The sequence below is a fragment of the Ictidomys tridecemlineatus genome, chromosome 13 (assembly GCF_052094955.1).
Source record: "Ictidomys tridecemlineatus isolate mIctTri1 chromosome 13, mIctTri1.hap1, whole genome shotgun sequence".
Classification (NCBI taxonomy): Eukaryota; Metazoa; Chordata; class Mammalia; order Rodentia; family Sciuridae; genus Ictidomys; species Ictidomys tridecemlineatus.
Window position 1 is genome coordinate 15946357 of NC_135489.1, and position 12493 is coordinate 15958849.

The 12493-nt window shown below is 51.7% G+C and overlaps 1 protein-coding gene across 1 annotated transcript; it reads left to right on the forward strand.

Moving 5' to 3' along the window:
- Window positions 1-218: 218 nt before the first annotated feature.
- On the forward strand, window positions 219-6402 carry Rax (retina and anterior neural fold homeobox). The gene is made up of 3 exons (XM_078029938.1): window positions 219-2186; window positions 2483-2736; window positions 5481-6402. The coding sequence occupies exons 1-3, from the start codon at window positions 1898-1900 to the stop codon at window positions 5976-5978; spliced, it is 1041 nt and encodes a 346-aa protein (XP_077886064.1). The 5' UTR covers window positions 219-1897; the 3' UTR covers window positions 5979-6402.
- The last annotated feature ends 6091 nt before the right edge of the window (window positions 6403-12493 follow it).

Genomic DNA, 12493 nt, shown 5'->3' on the forward strand with positions numbered 1-12493 from the left:
ATATGGAAAAATGTAAAGTCTTCTTAAAACTAAAACTATAAAACATGAAGTGCTATTAATTTTCATTTAGCTTTTTTCTTAAAACAGAAAATAATTTCAATCCACTGCAAATGCAAGCGTGCTTGCTATTTTAAATTACCTTTTTTGTAATTTTATTTAAAATACAGCTATTAATGATCCCCTCCCCATATGCCTATCAGGGAGAAGTGATCATTTAACAATCCTTAAGGTATTCAGTTTTCCTTCGCAAATGGTCTTCTAACGCCAATCTCCGAGGGCGGATGTTTTCTCCTTTGCCTTGTCTCAGACTGGACGCTATAAACTCCTCAAGGCCAGGGGTACTGCCCACGACCTACAAGGCCCACGACCTCGCCAAGGGCAGTACTGGGCCAGCAGAACCAACGCAACAAAGGAGTGTCTGGATGCAAGCAGGAAGAAAGGAAAGGGGGGTAGGGAAGAGACCGCTGAGATGGAGATCCAGAGGACCTACCAAAATAATTGAGGAATGTGGTTCCCTAGATCTTTAGCTTTGGGGGGAGTATTTTAATTCGTGCTCCCAGTTAATAGTCCAGGAAGGCTGGGCTCCTGCTCCACTTGGAAGGTTGCAATGTTCCCAGTGCCATTGTCCATCAGCACCGCGGGACGTGAAAACACACTCGCCCTCACAAATCATCCTTCTGCTTAGCCTTTGAGTAGCTCTGGGTCAAGGGGCCCCATAGGGGGAAGAAACGCAAGCGGATTATGCCGGTAAACCTCAGGGAAGCGCGGGCTGTCTCTGTGGGCCAAGATTCTTCCCCTTCAGCTCTGGGTCTTCCCCTTGGCCTGGAGAAGTGTTGGGAGCTAGAAGGAAGGTGCCTGTCAGTAAAGGGCCCTGTCCTTCCCCCAGGGCAGAGATAGCGAGGAACTCCTTGCGGGTGTGCTGCCGGACATCAGCTCAGCAGCTTGTGGCTCTCTCGGCCTCCCAGCTCTTGAGGTCACCGGACCTGCAGATGGCCCCACCCGCTGCTTTAGCGGGCAAGAGAGTGAGAGAGGCTGCCCTCGCGCACGTCTTAGGGGGTAGTTAAAGCAGACAAAGACTAAAGAAACCCGATGTCTGGGACTTGGGACCACTGGGCTGAAAGAGGAGTGCGGGTGGGGTTACAAAACAGGACGCGAGATGATTCAAACTGGGAGTGTGCGCTGACCTCCCTACCCCTCAGAGCTGCAAAGCCTTCGGCTGGGATCTGGGCTCTTTCTAGGGGCGCCCGGTCGCCAAGCCTGGGTGTGCAGCCCTACAGGCGAAGTGAGCCGCAGTGGGGAGATGAAAGCAAGCGAGCGGAAGAGGGGGACCCAAGGAGGTCAGCGCCTTTGAGGCAGGACTGGGGCAGGGAAGCAGGGGAAATCAGGCTAGCCGACAGGAGCCCCCAGGCCCGTCAAACATCCCACCTCTACACCCCAGAGAGTGTTGGTGGTATTTGAAAAAGGATGATCAAGAGGTGGAGGAGAGTCGAGGGGACGTTCCTAGTGCTGGCCTTGGAGTGGCAGGGCTAGGACCCCGAGGCTGGGCAGGAGAAGGACCCGCCCCTCTGAGGGGGGAGGGGCTGAGAAGGGGCCCGGTCCGGGCGTGAGAGGAGGAGCCCCGGACTAGCCCGCTCCCAGCTTTAGCTTCCGGAGCCCCAGTTGCTCCGCCGCCGAACTTCCAACTTCTGCAGCGACTCGGGCGGCGGAGGGTCGAGCGCTCGCCCACCTCTAGCGCAGGCGGCCTGGGCGGGGTTGCAAGCCGAGCTTGACCGTGGGTAGAACCCGTGCGGTTGCGCGCGTTCCAGAAGTCCCACTCCCCTGACCTGTACAGTTGGAAAGAGTCCGCTTGGAACCTCTTCTATCTCCAAAGCGGCCAGCCTTCCTCCAGGCGCTCCCCATGCACCTGCCGGGCTGCGCGCCCGCCATGGCCAACGGGAGCTTTTCGCTCGCGGGTCACCTGCTCCGCAGTCCAGGCGGGAGCACCTCGCGGTTGCACAGCATCGAGGCCATCCTGGGCTTTACCAAGGATGACGGGATCCTCGGTACCTTTCCGGCGGAACGGGGCGCCCGGGTAGCGAAGGAGCGGGAGCGAAGGCTGGGCGCGCGGCCCGCCTGTCCCAAGGCGCCTGGGGGAGGCGCGGAGCCCTCCCCGCCGCCAGCACCCGCGCCGGTCCCCGAGTACGAAGGTGAGTGTCAACTGCAGGCTGCTGCGGCGCCCTTGAGGCGCTCTGCAAGAGGAGAGCGTCCCTTCGTTAACTTTTATTGAGGCGACTGGGCACGGGGGTGGGGGTACTGTCCACGACGGGAGCTTCCAACTTGCGTCCAGAGGATGCTTAGGAACCCCTTGCAGTTTCCACCCACCCACGACCTCTCGAGGCCAACTCTTCGCGGTAGCTGGGCTGGCCAGACACTACGAGGAGGCATGGTAGGCCCAGGGATGCTCCCGCAGTGTCTCTGACCCTCAGGGGCCTCGTCGCCCCAGCCTCTCGCCCCTACTGTTCCAAGGAGCCGGGGGAGGCACGGCCGAGTCCAGGGTTGCCTGTCGGGCCAGCCGCTGGCGATGCGAAGCTGTCGGAGGAGGAGCAACCCAAAAAGAAGCACCGGCGGAACCGCACGACTTTCACCACGTACCAGCTGCACGAGCTGGAGCGCGCCTTCGAAAAGTCCCACTACCCTGACGTGTACAGCCGGGAGGAGCTGGCGGGCAAGGTCAACCTACCCGAGGTCCGGGTCCAGGTAAAACGCCCGAATTAAGGGATTGGGATCCGAGAGGGCCCAGGCCTAAACTGCAGCCAGTGCTTCTCTGGGTTCCCGGGCATCCACGCATTTATTATCGTGTTTCTTTGGCAAGCCCAGAGGTTCCCCCACGCACCCGTCTTCTGGCAGAATGTCCGAGTTTATAGGACGATCCCCCTTTTGGGGTGGATCTCCCTCTTCTAAACTAAAAGGAGGAATTGAGAATGACTTTTGAGATAAAAGCCGGGATGGGGTTGGGGAGACGATGCTGCGCGGAAAGGGAATGTAGGCAGAGAGCACAGAGTCACTGGATTGAGATCCCAAATACCACCCTTGCAGCGCACATCTTGATGAAAAGGAAAACACTGTCTCCTTGCGCCGGACCGCAGTTGAAACTTAAGAAAGTGGATTTTAGAAAGTGACTTTTCCTTCTCTGGTGCACGTCCAACCGAAATTTAGCGCTGCAGAGGCCTTTTCTTTTTATTGTAAAGGGGTTTTCGCTTTAATTAAAGCTGAATTATCTTTAATCCCTGATCATTAAAATATTTGAAAGCCTTAAATATTTGCTAGTCATCTGTGAAAAATCTGGGAGGAGTTCCAAATTGGGAGAGTTTAGAGAGGCCTGAAAGAGAGACACTGGGAACAAATTTCAGTGCATCTGAAAGGCAGTGGAACTGAGATGGGATTCTTGTGTGTGTCTATGAAATTAGATTTCCAGGAAGTAAGGATACTCAGGTGTCTGGTGCTTTTTTAGCTGTGTTTTAGAAGTAAAAGGGAACAAGCTCTTGCCTTTTGTCTCTCTTTTGCTTAGGTTAGGGGTTTAAAGTAATGAGTAAAAAGTCGTTGTTTTTAAAAGGTTCACTAATGTGACTCAGGATTAACTAGCAAGGACAGTTCAATTTCTCCTAATTTGGGGCAGTAAAGCGGCAATCATTTCATTGAAGGGATGGAAATTTTAGCACCTGCTTTCCATTAGAGGGAGGGTTTGGTAGGGAGGGGGAGAATACAAGCCAAAGATGAAGAAAGAGGAGAGGCCCCGGCTTTCAGTGCCCTACATCATGCAGGTAAGGCAGCTTGAAGCCCACCTTTGCACTACTCTTTGCACCTGACCCCACCTTTTTTCTGGTTGTCCCACTTTACTTGTTCAGGGGTTTTGGCTTCTCTGAGTTGTGAGAATCTTGAAAACAGCGTGACTTCTCTGTGACTATAGGGCCAGCACAGCATATAGCGGTTCTTAATATTTGCGTGTGGTGTATTTGGCATTGGAGGCATTAGGAGAGCAGTAGGATAGCCAACTCTCCCAGGCTTCAGCTATATGAACTTGGATACTGTATCAGAGAGCTAGAGCTGCAGTTTCTGGCAATAAGGGAAGCCCAAGTGGTAGTGGGAAGGGAACCCCCACCCCAGCCTGTTTCTCTTTTCTCTAATGTAGCCAAACATCTAATATTTCCTGGTGGTTCAGGGCCTTGGGTATGCAGATAAATCTTTATAGGAAGGGGACAGGGATGCTTACATTTTTCTTCTTTCCTCTTTTCTCCCAAATTCCAGCCTTGCCCTACTCAGTGCTGGACTATTGTTTTCTTAGCTCTCCTAGGTTGCCCTCACCTTCCTGTCCAACATAAATCTGCTTTCCCCCTTCTAGTTGCATCTATTTGCTCCGTTCCCTTCATAAGCACAATACTGAAGCCATCTGTTTGGCCAAAGTTCTTCCGTATTCTCCCCTAAACTAAACCAATTCTCTCTGTTCTGTTTTCGAGAGTGGAACTTGGTGGTGAAACGTTAATTACATTCCATTCTGGTGCTTTTGTTAGTAGTGGAGGATTCACTGCAAGAAACCAGTGAAAGCTTGGCCAGGACTATATGAACAGCAAGAAGGAAAAAAAAAAACAACCCCTTGAGTACTTACTGAGCTAATATCTTAGGATAATGTCAACCAGAAAGTAAAAGTAGATACAATAAATGTGAACATTGTAACCTGTGAAAGTAATCCATAAGAAACTTCAGAAACACTAAACAACTATCAATGAAATAAAATGAAAACCTTATTAAAGCAATAATTGAAATGTGCATATGGTAAAATAAGCCCATTTGCTTCTATCTATATGATAACTAATAATCCATGGAAATAGCTGTATTCAACTCTGATGTTGCCAGTATTTATGTGTACCCACGTTTATAATAGAGACAAAAAGGCAGATATAACAAGGTATGAGTCAAACACATAGCAATTGAGAATTATATCATACTGGGAAAAAGCAAAATCTTAACTCAAGTGTCAAGAGGAGCTGCCATCCAGCAGGTCACAGAGATCTGGTTTCAAGGGCCTATGGTCCAGAGCAAAGTGAAACTCTTTTTTTTTTTTCTTTCTGAGCATCTGCTCCATGTCAGGAATTAGAATCAGATGTAGTCACAATCAGAGCTATGGGTGCGGTCAACAGGGGAAGGGTGTGGATGCCTCAGAGGACTAAGATGGGACAAAGAGATTCACCGCAGGGAAGAGGCAAAAAGGAAAAAAAAACAATAAAAAAGAAAATAAAGACATTGGATGGAAGGAAAGGTGGGGATGAAGGGAGTCGTAGGGGATGAAAGAAAAGAAGGCCCAAGGCCCTCTCCGCAGATGCAAAATAGTCAGTACTAATTTTGTTTGGAGCTGGGGGGTCAAACTAGCCAGTTTGCCTTTGGCGCGGGAGTCGGGCATGAGTTGCAGCCTACGACCTCGACGTCCGCTGTGCTTTCTCTTGCAGGTGTGGTTCCAGAACCGACGGGCCAAGTGGCGACGGCAGGAGAAGCTGGAAGTGTCCTCCATGAAGCTGCAGGACTCGCCCCTCCTCTCTTTCAGCCGCTCCCCGCCCTCGGCAGGTCTGGCGCCCCTCGGGGCCGGCCCGGGCAGCGGCGGCGGGCCACCAGGGGGCGCCCTGCCACTGGAGTCGTGGCTCGGGCCGCCGCTGCCCGGAGGGGGCGCCACAGCGCTGCAGAGCTTGCCCGGCTTCGGGCCGCCGGCCCAGAGCTTGCCCGCCAGCTACACTCCACCGCCGCCGCCGCCCTTCCTGAACTCCCCGCCGCTGGGTCCCGGCCTGCAGCCGCTCGGGCCGCCGCCGCCGCCCGCCTACCCATGCGGGCCCGGCTTCGGGGACAAGTTTCCGCTAGACGAGGCGGACCCGCGCAACAGCAGCATTGCTGCGCTGCGTCTGAAAGCCAAGGAGCACATCCAGGCCATCGGGAAGCCGTGGCAGACCCTCTAAGGGGGACTGAGGAGCCTGCTGCGTGTTGACTGCGAACCGAGTGCACGGTCCCGAACCCTTTCTCTCCTGGACCCCTCACTGGGCCACTCTTTCCCCGTCCCTCCTGCAAGCCGCCTGCCGGGCGTGGGTTAGGGTCGCGCGCCTGCTCCCGACTCATAGGGAAGGACCAGCCGTCAGGCCGGAGGTGGCCCTCTGGGCACTTCCATTAACAACCTCCGTCCCCAGGTTCTGATGCTGGAGGGTGGCTCCGCTGGGCACCCTGCTCTTTTCCCTGCCAGCGCCAGATCCTCGATATTCAAGGATCCACTGCTTCTAACCTTGGTTTCCGGAAGGGGAAGGAATAAGTCAGAAAAATATAGTTTGAGAAACTGTATGAGTAGTTTCAAGGTGTTTGGAAAGAGAATTAAAGATTTGCTTGTTTGGACTTGATTCTGATTGAACGCGCTGAGACAGGGGGAGTGAATTTGGGGCTACCTGAGGAGTGAACGGTGATGGACTAGGTGGGTCAGAGAACGCAGAGGAGTGCGCTGGAGCTCGGGGTTCCTTCGGTGCAAATTTGGGCATACTTTACTACAACGCAGAATCGTCGCCATCCTGTGTGCTGCGGCTCTCGACCAGAGACGCTCTTCCCCGGTGCGTGCACGCGTGCGTGCGTGCGGTGGGTTGCAGGTGTAGGGGCCTAAGACTCTGATGCTACGTGTCCCCAGTTCCTCCCTAGTCCAATAGCTGATCGCGGGGTGCTACTTCCAACCCAATAAGCAGCGCCCACCACACCTTCCGGGGCGAAATCTGAGCGTCCTGTAGCTCCAGAGGTCTCCCTGCCCTTCCCCGCCCCCTTTCCGGTCTGCGTCGCGGGGAAGGCCGTTCTCAGATCACTGTGCTGATCTCAGGGCTGGTGCCATCCTTGCCACCAAGAGTTAATGAAATTAATTCTCCGAGGACTGAAGTAGAGAGACTCTTTTTGAGCCCCACGCCTCTCTGGTCTGCCCAACACCGCCCAACCCGGAGTTGTTAACCGCGAGTGGGATTGATTGCTGCGCTCCGAGAGTGGAGAGTGTCCTGGAGGCTCTGTGCCGCTGCTCGGTGGGCTCTACCTCAGAGAGCGTAGGGAGCAGTATTCTTAATTCTTTGGCACCAGACTCAGGGGCAGGGAAGAAATCTCGGAGTCCCCGCGGTCTTGAGAAGTTCCCGCAGTCTCTTGGAGTTCAGGGCGAAGAGCAGCCAGGACTCTGACCCAAGCTGCCGCTATATCCGCGGTTAACCTCCGAAGCTGGGCCACTGCCTGCGCTAACTTGGATTCCTGCTGCAGGAGTCCTGCTCCCGCCTGGTTTGAGCACCCAGGACATTGTGGCCGTGCCTTAGCTGCAAACCAACAACTACCTGTAGGTCCTCAGCAAAAAGGCTGTGGCGCCCCCCTTTTTGCCATTTATATGGGCACTAACTCAGCGGGGGTGTGTGTGAAAAGATGGAATAAGTATCCCCCGTGAAGACTTCAACCAAGTGCCGGACATAAGGCAATAATACATGGGGTAATAGAGGTTCTCACGGCTTCACAATATTTCTGTACTGCTCACCGGTTCCTGAACCGAGTTAGGAGATGGATGAGTATCCTGGGGCTCAGTATAGTGGGAGTGTCACAGCAGGAGTCAGTCCCTGTTCTGGCGGGTTATGAGAGGCTATTACATAGCCAGGGATGGGTAAACTGGACCTTCATCTATTGCCTTGTATATAGTAGGCTTGTCAGTAAGAATTTGAATACAATAATTTCCTCAAGAGGCAGGAAGTAATACCTGCACTTTTCCTTTACAAGGATCTGTGTGGGGGAAATGGATGGGGTCGACCAAGTGATATTAGTTCTTAGCAAGGAAAAAAAAAGAACACTGTGCATGAGTATGTAAAGTTCTTTCAGTTTGGCCTACCTTCTACTTCATCCTTTAATCCCTGCTTTTAATAGGGGTGATCTGATGATTTATTCTGAGAACTCCCAACTTCACTGGTCCCAGGTGAATATATTTGCTCTGTCCTCCTCCTTTCCACAGTTCTGGGTACCTGTGACTGTGACTTTGCCCATCCCATGAACATCACTTTTTTTTAAAAAGATTTTAATTTTAGTTGTACATGCGCACAATATCTTTATTTTGTTTATTTTTATGTGGTGCTGAGGATCAAACCCAGTGCTTCACATATTCAAGGCAAGCGCTCTGTCACTGAGCCACAACCCCAGCTCCCCAGCATCACTTTCTTTAGATCATTTATGTGATTATCCATTTTGTCTCCTCTCCACTACTCCTCCCTTCATCTTCTCCCCGCCCCCCATCTTCTTCTCCTTCTTTTTCTATCTTTTTGCTCTCCCTCTGAAATAAGAAGAGTTTATTCAGCAACGTCTTCTGAACATGCAGTATGATCATGAACTGGCTGGCACTTCCTGTTATCCCAGGCAATCTCTCTGTGCCTCTGAGGTCAATTGTGTCTTCCAGATAAGGTTGTTGTGGGCTTATCTGAGTAGATGTAAACTTCTTGGAAGAGTGCTAGAACATAGCAAGGCTTCAATGGTCATTAGCTATTAGTGTTTTTATGATTATTTCCCAAGGATTTGGCTCTGCAATGGGAATGTGGCTACAGCGATGATTTAGAAGAGCATCCATTCTCAGATGTAACTAAATTATAGAAGAGGGAAGGGAAGTAATAGAAAAACTGCATATGGAAAGATAAATAGAAAAACAATTCGAGGCCCTGGGTTCTCCTTATTTCGATTCCTAAGAAGAACTTATTACGCTATATTGGGAACTGAGATCCTGAAGAGTGGGCACTAGCTGTAAGTGCTTTTCTGGGGGAGATTTAGATAACCTTCTTCCCTTGTCTGGCCAAGCAGTTCTAAGGTGGGAGATTCATTGTCAGGCCAGTAGTGGGGCTGGAATCCGTTACTTAGACTGGAGGTGAGAACCGCTTGCTAAAAGGCATTAAAGCTCTGGGTGACCCTGAAGCTCGTGGTCCCGTGGTCCCGCTGCTGAGCATCATGGCCACTGAATACGCAGAGGTTCTGGCCAACGTGTGGCAAGGCTTCTAGAACCCGACTGCTAGCTCTGGCTTGGGACGGATACAAGTCTTTCAGGAATCCCAAGGGTAAGACCTCTCCCACCCCCTCACTGTTCTGCAAGCCTACATTCACTTTTCTAAAATCCACATCTACTAGTTCTTGAATCTTCCATAAAGATACTGCAGGTTTGGCTCAGGTTATGCCATTAGTATCCACCAAAGGGAAGCGTGAATCAGTTGGGAATGGTCGTAAACGGTGCAGGGAGGAAAGCTCCAGTGCGGTTTCAAGCATAGGAGACCAGATTGAGAGAGGCCTTAATTTGGACCATCTCGCTCCAAGAGCCTTGGAGACACGCCCTTCCCAACTCTTGCCGCCGCCCAGCCAAAGTCCACTTTGGCTGCCAATCACGAGAAACAGAACTGCGGGGGACCCAGGTTGGGTGGGGCCCAGGGCGGGGCTCTCGGAGCACGGGGCGGGGCTACTACACGTTGGATTTGACCGCAACCTGAGGAGGGCGGAGTCAGGCGGGGTGCCGCCGCTGCTGGAGCTGCGGGGCTTGCTGGGCTGACTCGCAGAGCCCGAGCCCGCGTGGAATGGGCCACTCAAGCCCCCGCGGCCCTCAGCCACCCTTGCCGGTGGGAGCATTCCAACTTTGGAGTTTTTCCCTTTCTGAAGAAGCCTCTTCCTGCACTCTAGGGCGATGTGTCCACGCAGCGTTCAGTGGCTGTCGATTTCGGTTGGAGAAGCTCGCCATCCCATTTCCCACCTGTCAAAACGCCGAGGACCGAGGCGCCGTCTCACACGGTAGTTGATTTTTGGCTCCGTGGGGTCCGGAGAGCAGCCGCCAAACTACCGAGGCCCCCTAGCACGGTGTCCTAGGGTTCTGTGCGCGGGTCCGGGTTGCTGGTCACTCGTCGGTTTCCACCTCTCCCCGCCCGGCTCTGCTCGGTGTGTCTGAGCTCCCACCTGAGCCACCTGGGAACCGGGAGGCGCGGGGCGATGCGATCCCAGCTGGGCTGGGTGGGAGGCACGGTGCGCCTGCACGGAGAAACCGGTGGGGCGGGCGTCGGTTGGAGATCAGCAACCGAACTGGGACAGCCCCGCTAGCTTCATTTTAAACGTGTGTTTAATGTTTAGGGAGATGGGAAATGTCAAACTGGAGAGAGAATCTCCGCCGGTCCCCAACCCCTCTGGCGGAAGGAGGGAATGCCAGTCCCTCCCTCGCTTGCTCAAATGAATCGGTGAATTGACAATTTCTGGGGAAACTGCTGCACCCTGGCCCTGCCCGTTTATCTGGCTCCATTCCAAGCGCTCCTTTTCACCAACAGATTCTTACTACAGGAATGGAATCCAGACCTCCAGGAGGTGGACTGGGAAAGACTTTCAGGTGAGATAATCATCAAAAGTCGCGGTTCCTGTTTGCTCCGCACCAGCCCTAGGTGCGTTCTAATCCGCCTGGGAAAGGCCAGGCCCCGCAGAGCCTAGGGACGCGCCCCACCCTGCCAGAGGCTCGCCGTGTGTTTTGTAGCCAGTGTCTTCCTCTTAATTGGGGATTGGCTCTAATAATTTGGTCTCAGCTTGTTAACTGTGCAATAGTGGGCAGAGTTAATGATTCATTAGTGATTAATGCTTTAACCGCATCTTAATTGCTCACTGTAAAACCCCTTTCATAACAATGGATTAAATCATCTGCATCCTTGGCTATGCCTCAGGAAGGCGCGGAGAGACTGCTATTCCCTGCCACCTTGAGCAGGTCAGCTTCTTACTGGCAGGTGCAGTGGCGACCCCCCTCAGCCTGGCAACCCTGATCTGGGGTCAGGTCATGACTTTGACATGCCTGGTCCTGTGACTTTAAACAAGGTACATACTTCTCCCAGTAGCGCTAGATGTCTAAGACTTCCCCTCCTTCCTCATCACCACCATAGGCACCTGCAATGCAGCTCCTCCTAGAAGCAGTTTTCCTCTGATTTTTTCTTGATAGAAAGTAGGTGCCTTTATGTTGGTGGGTTCTGAGTGAATGTCATACAAGGGTGTGCCCTGTCCAAAGCTGTGAAAGGCTCTCCAGGTCTAACAGTGGCCTGTTAGTATTTTTTTAAAAAATTTGTCCCTGGGTGGTTTTTTTTCCACTTTCTATCTTTGCCCAATCTGGAGCCTTTAAGGCATGGTGGGTGTGTAACGGTAGTCTCCACACATGGCCAAGGGAGAGGAATAAGGATTCCTCTGTGCATGTTTCCAAATACCTGTTGGTTTTCTCCACCAAACATCCCATAGGCCACCCAAAACAAATGTACTCAAATCAAAGTATCATTCATATGGCTCATAAAACCTCCTTAAAACTGTCCTCCCCCTTTCTGCATTCATATCCACCAAAGATATTAGAGAATCATTCTTGACCCCTGATTCAAGTTACATTCCATTTTCTTTTCTACCTTATTTCTCAGCCATACATCTTCCACATTTTAGCTGATTGCTTGGTTGCCAGAATAAAGACACTCCTAGCCTCCCTTTCCCAGTAGATGTTATCGAATAATGATGAGAGTGTATAAAAGAAAACACTTGGAGGAAGCAGTTCTTTTACAACTGAGAACATGCCCTTCCTTTGCCCCCTCCTGCAATCCCTTTGCTGTGATAGAGATGTGTTGTGGGTACTGCAGCAGCTCTGTTGGTCTGTGTCATGAGACAGTATGTTGAGGATGTTCAGCCACAGGATAAAAAGGACCCCAGTCCTGACTCTGTATTGTACTAGCTCTGGGTTGCTGCCTGGATTTATTTATTTTTTGGGGGGGGGTGGTACTGGGAATTAAGCTCAGGGGCACTTGACCACTGAGCCACATCTCAGCCCAATTTTGTATTTTATTTAGAGACCGAGTCTCAGTGAGTTGCTTAGCACCTCACTAATTGCTGAGGCTGGCTTTGAACCTGTGATCCTCCTGCCTCAGCCTCCTAAGCTACTAGGATTATAAAAGTGTGTGCCACCACACCTGGCCCCTGGACTCTGTTTTAAATCTAATTTTTTTTGGTCATTATCAGCCAAATCTAAACTGAATTCATCATTCCTTTCCTTCAACCCCTGTGTACAGTTGATTACTTAAGCTTAAATGACTTGACTTAGTAAGAAACAAAAACCAAAACCAAACATTGACTTTGCTCTACTTACCCCTATTTCCCCCCTCCCTGCCTGTTTGCTAATTCAAGACTTTATTATCACTCATCTGTGACATGCAGTGCTTGTTATGTCACTTACTATTTGGTCCCATTTCATACAGTAGTCATTCCATCATTGATTCATTTAGAAACATTCACTGGGTCCTTTTCTCCCCCTGATCCCTGGAGCCGTGCAGATACGGCCTCCATATTGGTGTCCTTGTTCTCAGTCCTTTCAATTTACCTTTCATGCAATCTCCAGAATCAAACATCTCCAACAATTCCTGTGCTTATAAACAACTCCATGCAGCAGTCTCCTGAGACTGAATCGGAG